The sequence below is a fragment of the Apaloderma vittatum genome, unplaced genomic scaffold (assembly GCF_000703405.1).
Source record: "Apaloderma vittatum isolate BGI_N311 unplaced genomic scaffold, ASM70340v1 scaffold31665, whole genome shotgun sequence".
Classification (NCBI taxonomy): Eukaryota; Metazoa; Chordata; class Aves; order Trogoniformes; family Trogonidae; genus Apaloderma; species Apaloderma vittatum.
The window spans coordinates 1-11,986 of record NW_009716002.1 but is presented as its reverse complement, the minus strand read 5'-3'; the positions used below and the strand labels follow the sequence as shown (position 1 = coordinate 11,986).

General features: G+C 36.4%; 1 protein-coding gene across 1 annotated transcript in view; it reads right to left on the bottom strand.

The window, feature by feature from the left end:
- ANKRD28 (ankyrin repeat domain 28) overlaps positions 1-11,683 on the bottom strand; it is a 41,561-nt gene extending 29,878 nt beyond the window's left edge. The window contains exons 1-4 of the mRNA XM_009869375.1: positions 11,451-11,683; positions 10,749-10,836; positions 6,088-6,230; positions 4,791-5,003 (exon numbers count right to left, since the gene is read on the bottom strand). Of these exons, the coding sequence (XP_009867677.1) occupies positions 4,791-5,003; positions 6,088-6,230; positions 10,749-10,836 (444 nt within the window). The 5' untranslated portion in view covers positions 11,451-11,683. The remainder of the gene's footprint in view (positions 1-4,790; positions 5,004-6,087; positions 6,231-10,748; positions 10,837-11,450) is intronic.
- Between the last annotated feature and the right edge of the window lie 303 nt (positions 11,684-11,986).

Here is an 11,986-nt window from a genome sequence, read left to right as displayed (position 1 = left end):
TCTTTCCCTCACTTTTCTCCTCCTTTAAGCTCAAGGATCAATTAATATAAAGAAAAATGATCATATAAAATAAGCTTAGAGTGACTGACCACAAGCTGCTTTGGTAACTGATGTTCCGAATTTTAAAAGGGAAGCTTTGATAATGTAAGGAAATAAATTAGGGATGTAACAGACAGAAGAATTTAAGGGCTCAGATAAAGAAGCCTGTGATCTCACTGGCTCAGATATGCTAGATTTGTATGTCAAAGGAAGCTCAATGAAGAGTAAGATGGAGCAGAAAAAAGCAGATCCAAGTCTCACTGAGCACAGTGCCTTACAAGGATGTAAGAATAACTTTAGGTAACAGTATTAGAAACTAAGGAGCCTGGTGGTCAAGTGAGAACTCTCACAAAAGAATGTAAGAACTTGCAAAGGACAGAAAAACAAGCTACAAAATTATTTTCCATTTGTAAATAAGAAACCACAGTACAGTCAATAATGAATATTTCCTAAATATTATTTTCCTAAATATTCCTAAATATACTGTATTTCCTAAGTATAGATTGTAAATCTGTATTTACTCTGCTCAAATTTACTTAGAAATCTACGTTAAGTGCATTTTTAAGACAATGGACTTGGTTATGCACAGTGTCCCTCTCCCGTTTAACAGTCTCGGGTTCCTTTGCAACCCAGGAATAACACAACATGCAATTGTATCAACACATAAACATAGAACAGGTATGAAATCAAATTAATGTGATAATTTCTATATTGAATTTGAACGGATAGGTACAGGATTGCATTCAGAATTCTTTTCTTAGACATTGTCGCTAGGGAAGGATACACAGAATCAAAACCAGTAGCCAAAAAGTTCTTTAAGCAATTGAGCTTATTGAGCAAAAGTCCTGTTTCCTGAGATGCCATGAGGTTGGACTGCATAAGCAAGGGGGTATCTTCAAAAGTTTTGCTTCATTTTCTTTTTCTTATGCCTTTAAGATATTCTACATACACATTAAGTTAACTACAACTGTCTAATTTTATGAGATCAGATAGGATCGGAGCACATGACAGAATAGCTAGCTGTGGGCTAATAATAACTTCTGTTGTCTTCACTGAAACTCCATTAAGTGTGGTAATAGGAAAGGAATCACCCAGATCTCCTCTACCACTAGAGAAAACATTTCCGCAGAAGTATTTAAGGTCATATGAAATTTGCTAAGAACAGTAATTGCTATTAGACAGAAAGAAATAACACACAGCAATAGGTGCTCTGTTAAGTGATTATTCAGATATTAACTGTACTCAGACCACTGAGCCTTACTGAGGATCAGGGGAAATGTGGGTCTACCGTGTCACAGCATTCCTCCCTGTGAAATCTCCCCCTAGCAACAATTCTTATGTTCTAGTATCACCAGTGGAAGCAAACTACTTTTTCTATTTAGGTCACTGAATTTTCAAGCAGCAAGGGGGCCCATAAAACAATTAATACTGTCCCATTACATACTCATTTCAACGTGTTCTTCCATGCATGGAAATCCTGAATAGTGAGGGGAGATTGCTGCAGTAATGAGCAATACTTAACACGATTCACTGTTCTGCAGTACTATATGGACAACAACAAGGCTACAAAAATAAGGATGAAACGACGTCCTCTGCCTAGAGAGGTGATAAAAAGCATATCACTTTCTATAAAAAGCATATAACGTTTCTTACCCTCTACCTGCCATTAAGAGCTATCCTCACTAGGTCAGCCGCAGAGGAAAGTGCTCCAACAGTCCTGGCTAGGCTGCTTCCAGGTTACAACCCACACCTACTCCGTTACCTCTAGTAACACAGGAACAGTTGCATGTGGGAGGGAACTATTGAATCAGTTTACACAAGCAATATAATTGCAATCAAAAATAAATATTATACCAATTTTAAGAACTACTTTGAATTTCAAGCCTCAGTATTTGAAAAGTGAAAAGGCTTGGCTTCAATAAATACTTTGCAAGAATCCTCTAAAAGCCAACTGGTATTCTTAGCTACACAACGTATTCTAATTCAATTTCCCTTCACTATTTTTTAGGGATTGTCAGGCCTAAGATTTATCCTTACAGGCAAGGAAGCAGAGGCTGACTTAGAAACAATTTTCTTTTGCCTCAGTTCTTGTACTTTAAGCGCTAAGTTTTCATACACTAACTAAGGCTGTTCACACCTTTGGGCACAAATTCACAAACCAAATTCAGTCCTACTGGTATAAATGCTATTAACAGAATTACAATGGAGATACGTGGGTGTGGAAACAGCGGATAAATGCTGTTTTCAGGCTATAATTGCTAAGATCCATACACAACTCCACTTGCTTATTTTGCACTTAACAGTTCTGATACTTACCAAATCTACACATTTTAATTGCAGCCAACTTATTGCTAAAGCTTCAAACCCTTTCCAGTGTAAAGACATTTTCTTCTGAAGCAGGCAGACTTCAGTAGCCAAATCGCTACTAAGCTCCTAGACCTGAGGTGAAACTCTCAGCTCTCTGATATGCTTCAGGCTGCTTTTCCCAGCCTCACCACTGTCATGTTTCAGAAAAAATGATTCTGACATCTCAGTGTAAGTTTAAGAGAAAACCTGAGTTTACCCATACTAAATATTCTAAGGATTTATTTTTTTTTAAGTTACAGAAACTGACAAATGTATAGTTTGGATCCTGCAGTTTAAAACTGAATGGGAAGGAAGGCGACAGTACATCTCTCTGATGTTAAAACATCTTTTGTCACCTCCAAAAGTTCACCCACATTATTAACTTCAAAGAATTCAGGGACTTTGCCAGTCACTTTGAAGATATCAGCTATTCTTTGCACAATTTCTAAGGTTACTTAGAGTTATAACTGAGTAAATGTAGTCAATATCTACAGCATATACCATATGTAAAACCAAAATTCGTATTTTAAGTTCAAATCTGAAGATCATAGTAATATTTAACAGTGCTTAACTATCCTACCAGAATAATAGAAGTTTTTTCCTTTGCATTTCTAACATACAATTAAGGTGTATTTGAAAACGAATACTCCCAAAAAGCCAACTACCATTAGTTGCTCACATCTTTCTTAAATGAAGCCCTCCCCACCTCTTTCTTCTACATCAGAAATATGCACAAAGTCATAAATCTTTGCATATAGGAAAACAATTCTTTGTTTTGTAATATTTATGTTTCTCTCTTGTTCTCATTTGTGTAGGTAACATACATATACAATCACTAGTATATTTAACGTTGTGGGATTATTTTCACGACAGAACATAATGTTACTGAGAAATGACATTTCAAGAATGTAGGATAGAAGTCAGCCCTGTAAGGTTAAACCCTCAGTCATACCCAGTTTGGGACATTATGCAGAGCAGAAAGCTGGCAACAAAAATAAATGGACTGTGACGTGTCTATTTTAGGACAGGTTGGCAATAAACCCTGTAGCACAGCTCTTTACTTCCCCAGGGAACTGCGGTGATGAATTTTTCCACAACTGAGTTTAAGTACATTTTCATTAAATGAGATGCATGCTTAAATATATGTAAAAGTGAGCAGTAACAGGTATCTAAGATTTTTCAACATCAAATAGTTTATTTTTAATCACTCTCAAATTTTCAGTGGGCTAAGGATTTTGTACTAACAGTGGATATAAAACTGTTCTTTAGAATTAGCTGAAAATCAGTGTGAACATCTTACATGAAGTGAGCCACAAACCCCATGAATTTTAATGGAAATGATAGCTTTTCTAATATTCACCTCTTATGCAGATTGTGTTGAAATTCAGACACAATTCCACTAAACACATTTTTCTATGTATTTATAAAAACTGAAAGGATAGATAATACTCTGTCTACCACATGTGGGCAACAGTACAGGCAATTAGGTATTGTGCAAGAGGAACACTTGGACTTTTTATTCCACATACCCATTTCCCACCTGCCCCAGCGTGAAACCTGTCATGACACCAGACAGTGCCAACCAAGTATTTCTGAATACAGCTAAGTTTTCATTAGTACAGTAAAAATCAACTTAATTCAAAACAGGAGGTGTTACAACCCTTTCTCACATCTCAAGACCTTACCCTACACACTTGAGAAAACACTAAAAGATATAGGTTATAGTTTGCTTTTATGCTTGCATGAATTAGAAATTTTACCTACAGTAAGACTGGATTCCAAGAAATATTCTGCAGCCAAAGACTTGTCACCAAGTAGAGATGTTAAACGTATACTGACTCTGCTCACAAGGTTTTGCTGAAGTAATTAAAATAACGTCTCTTTAAGACTTTCCATTGGGCTAATCTCCTTAACTTTGTATTTTAACCCTTCACAACTCCCGCTTATTAATTAGATTTTAGGATCTTAGGTTACCACCTTTTCAGCTGCTCTTAGCCTGTTCATACACACTTCCCTGAAACATCCTTGATTCTGTTAAAGTTGCTTATAAATAAGAAAAATATGTTCTTTTGCATTTTTTCATATGATTTGCTCTTACTCATATGGATAGACTAGGGAAGACAAATTATGTGGAATTCTGATATTTAAATATAATCAATACCAGACAGTATTGTCACCTTTTTTCTTTATCCTTTTATTTACTACATCCCACTGAGGTTTCCAGATGCAGATCAAGTTCCTTGAAGCAATATATTGACTCATTTATTCTATAGTACTTTTTAAAGAAGTACTCCATCAATCAATGGGAACTTCTTAACATGATTGCAACACTGATTTTGAAAAATCACCCAAGTAAAGACATACTTCATCTTTAAGTGAGAATGGATGGGTTTGGATTCACTTACCTTCATATTTACATCTGCCCCATTACAGACCAAAAGCTCTAAACACAGTGCTCCGTGCGTTGATGCAGCAGCGAAGTGCAAAGGCGTAAACCCCTTCTCGTTCATTTGATTTACATTAGCACCGCAGTCTATGAGTTCATTCACTACAACATCTTGCCCGTTGTAGCAAGCTACATGGAGGGGAGTATTTCCATAGGCATTTGGTTCGTTCATCTACCAGAGAAAACACACACCAAGGTTCGTTAGTAGCTGTATTACTGCAGCATTTAATTAGAACAAAGAAAAATCTTGGGTCATGAGACAATTTCATCATTACATTTTTGTAACTCTACAAACGAGGAAAAAAAAGCAAGTTCTGGAACCAGGACTTTGATCGAGAAGCGTGCACTGGGGAAGAATACGACTGCTTTACGAGTGCGCCAACCTCCTCCAATTGTCTCCACGCCCGTTTCCTGTGCGCACTATGCGACTTGATAGAACACACATATGAAAAAAATCTCAACAGTGGCAATTTGCACAGACGCTACAGTCTAAGCACAGCATGAACCTTTGTAATTTTTCAATAGCATTTGCCGGCTTCCTTTAAAAACAGAGGTCAAAAGGACTATTTTCTAGAGGGGGGGAAGCATCTACAAGTAGAATTTGTGGTTGTACACAACACGATACTGAGTTCTGATCTACTTCTCAACATAGAACCTTGGTGGCTTTCTCCAGCCTTGTAAGACTAAAATGTGAAGTACAACGTAGACTTCTTACGCAGTTTCACCGTTTGTTGATAACACGCTTTCCACGTGCATGCACTGTACTGCCTTTGAATTTATTTTGCATTTCAATACTAATATGACCTTCCTTACCATAGTATCAATGTTTCTCATGATTTTGAGTTTTCCAAAGCTTATGTGGCACAAGAAAGTCAGTAATATCTATATTTTACAAATAACCGAAGCAAAATAGTTTAATTTCCTGCAGTTCAAAAAGGGTTGCGTAGCAAAGCCAGGAATGGAATTCCTATTTCCTGAGTTCCAGTCCAATGAACTAAGAGTAAGAAACACCAAATGAAACAAAAATCCTACTAAACACAAATTTGTTTCCAAATAACTGTGCAAAATCTGCAAGACTTTTAAGTTACCTGAGGGAATGAGGTTTTATAACAAAAAAAGGACATGTGAATTAAGATTTTCAGAAAGACTATTTTCACTGTATCATAATCTGCCCCTAAGTAAAGTGTCCTACAATACTAACAAAAACATTTCAAACAATAAAAAAGCATGCATCACTTTGTTTTATTCTTCCTTACATCAACTCCAAGATCTAGAAGATATTTGACTACACTGATCATCCCACTAGATGCTGCAGCATGTAAGGGTGTATAAGACTTCTTGTCTTTGCACGTCACTTCAGCTCCGTGAGCCACGAGTAATTTCACAACTTCAATATGACCTAGAAGAATTGAGATAAAAAAGGATGAAGCTGAATTTTATACTAACCAGCACAAATTTACAAACTTAATAAACGTACCACTGTTATAGCATGAATAAGACATTATTCATTTGGACCTCATCTGGAAAATAAAGAATTTTTCTTGTATTTTTGTTGTGTCATGAACTATAAAAATTAGTATAATTGTATATAGTCCATATATTATTGTATCATAAACATATTCACCTCTGAAAGAGACTATTTCTATATCCTCTCAAATAATTGTATTGTTTATACTTTAAAAACAATTTTCATATTAAAATAAAAAATAAATCTTGCCCTGTTTACTCAAAGGCATTTTTTGGAAAGATTTGAGAACTAGAGAGCTGAAATAACTTTGTAATTATTAAGCATATACTGCAAATTTCTGTTAAAAACTTGAGAGAGAATGAGACTGCCAGTGTTCCACCTTCGCTGAACTGCTGAGTTTTCTAAAACACACCTGCTGAGCTTTTTAAGGCCTTCAGCACAAACTTCGAAAAATTTACACAAATACAAAAAGAAGAAAATATTTTATTTTTAAACAAAAATATTTTGTTTTTAAAAAACCACATCTCGTTCCCCAACTTCCTTTACTTGCAAAGCCTTTCAAACGTTGACCCAAATCGTACAGAATTTAGCAAAGTTCTAAACTGACTCAGGTCTTTGATGAACTGTAGCCTTTTGTAACTATCAACTGTGCTCCTAAGCCACCGGGAGGAGAGTAAGAGTCAAGAGAAATTAAGTAAGAATCAAGGAAAACACCAAACAAACCAAAAAACAACCACCTGTCACTTTTGCTCAGTTTTTAATTTAATCACTAAACAAGTCAAAACACTGAAACCACAAGGATAATCATGATGAAGTCTGCAGAATAACAGTCTACACTTGGGTTTAGCGCTTTACCCCTGTAACTGAACCATACAGACAGGTCTAGCATTCTTTATTTTACCTTTCCAGTGACCTTAGTTAAAAACAATGGTGAGAGGAACACTGAATATTTGTGTTTATCCAGTCAGACACTTAAGTAAAAAGTTTCAAATGCATCCTTTAGTTTAAGTGCTTCATAAGAAGTCAGAGTCTTTGCTTTTTCAATGAATAAGAGATTCTGCAAAAGCTTGAGTAGGAAGCGTCTACCCAAAGGAATAGAGACAAAGCTATTTTGGTAAATATTAGTCAGCACGATACCTGTTTTATGCTGCATGCCCAACAACACACAAAAGAACATTTCACCTGGCTATACTCGATTCAAAATATAGTTTACCAGTGCAATGTGAAGTGCTGCAATATTTCACTTCAGTGTAGGAAAGAAAAGAAATGTAAACACGATACTCATCTTCTGACCCAAATGTAACAGGGACAAGAATGAGAACAAGCCCTATATAAGAGACAGAAGTACAGCTACTGAAAGCAGCGAAAGGAAGAGAAACACTGAACACAACAGGGGCAGAAAAACTTCAAGGAGAAGAAAAAAAAACAGCAAAAAATCCCTGACCTGCATTGACAACGCAAGCAGCAATCACTGGAAGACCCTCAAACAGAAGAGCAAGGTACTTGAAGTGGGAAGCGTTGAGGAGACATCCAGATACGCTAACGAGGGTGACGCTGGCACGCAAGAACCAAAGTCCATTTTAGTCGCAGCGTTGCAGCTGGACAGCAATGGAGCCGGGTGAAAAGCAGGAAGGAAGGGAAACAATGGATATAACCCTAGAAAGTTATTTATAGTAGAGTGACGAAAAGCGTAACTTCTTTTTTTAATCTATGGTCAGTTTTACACAGTGGAAAAGCTTTAAATGGTGAGAAAGAACGTCACAGTGTTTTTCCTTGTTTGACAACTTTGAAATTCTTTTTCTACTCTATTGTCTGCAAGGATATTTAGGTTGATTGACATCAGACAAATGGCAGTTTTCCCACCCAATCACTGTTCATTAAGAGAGTTTCCTGTTAATAGCCTATGAAACAGCACTAACTAAAACTGGAATAAAAGTAGCTTATGTGAAAAAGAAAAGACTTATCTAAGTGAGCACAAACCAGAAAACATCTGTCCTCTCACTGCCATCTCTGCCATCTCACACGTTTCATTCAGCCAAATTTTGCAAATTATCCCTCTGAGTAAGGTAGTTGGACAGCCTGTCATGGATATTGCTTTGCATATGTAAGTAGGTTACAAAATACTAATGCAAAATATGGCAAAGAATATTAGATCAATAATGAAGATTGTTCTTGAACTTCTTGGTTTCAATTACTGGTACCAGTACTTGATGTGCAGTATCATACAGCTCCAAATTGCAATTCAGAGTATTAATGTGTGATGATCACTTCATAATCCACTGGCACATTCCAGTCTTTTCTTCTGCAGACAACTCAATAGGGTCCTCTTGCTCTTTTTAGCATTTCAGAGCCTTCTTGTACATTGCTATCAGGTTATTTCAGGCTTGTATTGTCAGAGACACCAGACTAATGTGAAATTGGCCTGAAACACAGGGTTGTGCAAACCCAACAGTTAATAATCCACTTCTGTGTGAATCCAGGTGTTTGTGAGAAGATATTTTTACAACCACTGAGATCTCACAAACAAGCCCAATTTTATAAATGCACTGTTTTGCACTCGTGAACACCAGAATTCTCCGTTCTCAGACCAAAGAACATTTCATATAATGAACAGCTCATCATCAACCCCCAGAACTCAGGTTAAGGTTTTTGGTGACTGTATTTCAATAGGTACTGCCCCATGTGCTACAGCTCTTCTGGTTTGCCCAGTATGTAAGTTTAAAATTGTATTTCCACTTGGTCTTTCTTGGCTAAGACTGGGAAAAACTACTGGGACAACAGCTCAATGACACAGATGAAAAATATATTTAATTAGCAACCTTAAGTAATTTTTTTAAGAACCACTTCCTCCTGACACATTGCACAGCATTACGCTTATTTATAAGTAATTCATTCATAATAATGAGCATTAATACCAAACTGCATATTGAGGGCATTTTACCTAGGATCAGACTTCCAAGGCAGAGTTATCCTAGACTTAGAGATGTCAAAATAATGAGTTGATCTAACTTCCTAGTTTATGTGTGGTTGTTTTTCGGTTTGATGTTGGGTACAGTAAAATTAAGTTTGTTTTACTCAGGGAAGGGGCAGTAGAGAAATCGTTCTCCTTGTACAGTAATCTAAATGCTTGTTAAAAATACAAGGTGCTCGTATATAAACCAAAGGTTTTCAACAAGACAGTAATTCCTAGCTGGATTTTCTTGTAACTGGAACAAAAACGTTCACATCTTTTGATCACCTCTGAAAAAAAAAGCTGCCATAAATAGTAGGACCGTGTTCTCTTCCTGAGGGTTCTCCTTCAGTTTCGTAAGACAGTATCTGAGGCATATAGATATGTATTTTCAAGAGAATTTAACATTTAGGAAAATGAAGATCTCCAAAAAACAACAGAAACAAAAAACTACATCTAATGAAGTCTTATTTCCCTGTTTCATCTTCTAAGAAATTCCCAGGCATGCAGATTCATACAATACTGATGCTACCGCTTTTATTCTTCTCCGTTGCCTGGATAAAATCATGAAGCAGTATGTTAAGATAGTGAATAACAATCTAGACCATAGAATCATCTCAGTAGGCTTTTTCCTGAAATTGATACTGAAACTTAATTGTTCACTGCTCATATACGACATACGTTGCATGTGCTCAAGGGCATTTTTAGATAGTTTCTGGAAATTAAAAGAGGCTTTTTTTTTTTTCTTGTGAACAGGCACAGCATATTCTGCAGTGACAAATACAATCTGTATTTGCATGGGAATTACTTAGAAACAAAGCAATTAGCCAAAGCTAAGCATTCTTTATGTCAGTCTCAGCCCAGAACTCTTAATCTGAATTTTTCGTGACTAACCTTCTAATGGTTTACATTGCTCATATTTTAAATAAAGCTTGAGATACAAAGCTCTACTAGTTATTAAAGCTCTGCTGAAGAAAAATATCCTATCACTCAATAAAATAATAAAAGGCAATGAAGTACATTACCCTGCCATTACTCTCAATGCATCGATCAATACCATGAGAACAAAAATCATCCACCCTTGGAATAAGAACAGCAAGGCAAGAATTTGGAGTTCCAGAGATGAAACACTGTGTTTTAAAATACAATCGTCAAGGACGGTGTAATGATACTCTGTTTTAGGTGTCCCTTGTATTAATTTCTTACTTTCTATTTAGCATTATTGCCAAAGTTTTCACTTCTGCTGACTGAGGAGCATAGTTTCTTCCTTTTAAAGAACAAAATTACTTACCTTACTTTTCCAACAAATTGATTTTTCTCACCACAAAAACCACATTTATAAGACAATCTGAAGCATACTATTAGCAGTTTTCAGGTAGACAGATAACCTCAACACTTGCAATATAAGTATTTTTCCTAGAAATATATAAAACCATGAAACATAAGGTGATATTTTTTATTCACTATCACAATAGCAATCAACTGAAACATGCACATACCCATATATGCTGCCCAATGTATAGCTCGTCTGTCTTTCTTGTCAAATGCATTAATATTGGCCCCTCTAGACAACAGTAAGCTGACCATCTGAGATAGAAAGAAAAAAAATTCTCTGTTCACAATGGAACACTCTGCTTAAAGTTATGCAAAGAAAATCATAGGATAAAAGAAAAACAAACACGCTTCCGAAGGGCGTAAATGTATTGTTCTTCGAATATTCTGTATGCTTGAAAAAATCCTGGCTGCCCACCCTGGCATCAATAACAAAGTGACTAAGGAACACAAAAACTGATGTCAACAAAAATATTTCCCAGTCAAAGAAGGCAAAGCCATATTTGAAATTTTCAGGCTACTACTAAGAGATCACTAAAATTCCTCCACATTTCAGTGACAACACATTCCATATGTTCACTATCCACTGAACAGAAAAATATCTTTTTTCCATTTTAAATTTATCTATTACTTGTTTAACTCCACGTAGCTCAGGCAAATTTGCTTCTGCCTTTTTTAAGGCGAACGCTGAAATAACCTTCCAACTAAACGCATTTCCTACAACCATCCTACAGACAAGTTCATATACAAACTAGGGGCTGGATTTTTTTGAGGGGATGGGTGAAAACACTTTGAAACTGAGAAACTAAACATCAGAAATCTGAGGAACAGAATGAGGAAAGGGCAATGAGCTAAGAAAAATAACTTACCTCAACGTGTCCACTGAAGGCTGCATGATGCAATGCAGTTCTGCCTGCTCGATCAGACACGTTGACGTTGCTTAGGAGAGGCACTAAAGCTTCAGCACATTTCACAGCTTTGTTTGCAGCTGCTATATGTAGGGGCGTCTGCCAGTTTTTATCACGGGCATTAACATCCGCTGAATGCTTTAACAACACCTGAACAGCATCCTGAAAGCATTTACAAAAATCCCCAAGCCAGTTAGTAAAGATTTGAAATGCCAGCCTTAAATCCAAGGACAGTATTCTAATAGAATAGAACTATTTACAATTTCTTCTTCTGTAAACATCACCTTATGTTTTGGGATTTGTACTTTATCATAAATCCAAATTTGGCGATGTTCTCAAGAATATGGGCAATGTACCCCCTACAGGATTCAATTGAATCAACTATTTCCAGGCCTTTTATCCAGCTCCTTAAGCTGGCTGGCACATTGTTTTGTCATCACAACTAATTTCCAAAGCTCAATACACTGCCATAGGATTTCTGCCATTGCTGAGGATTA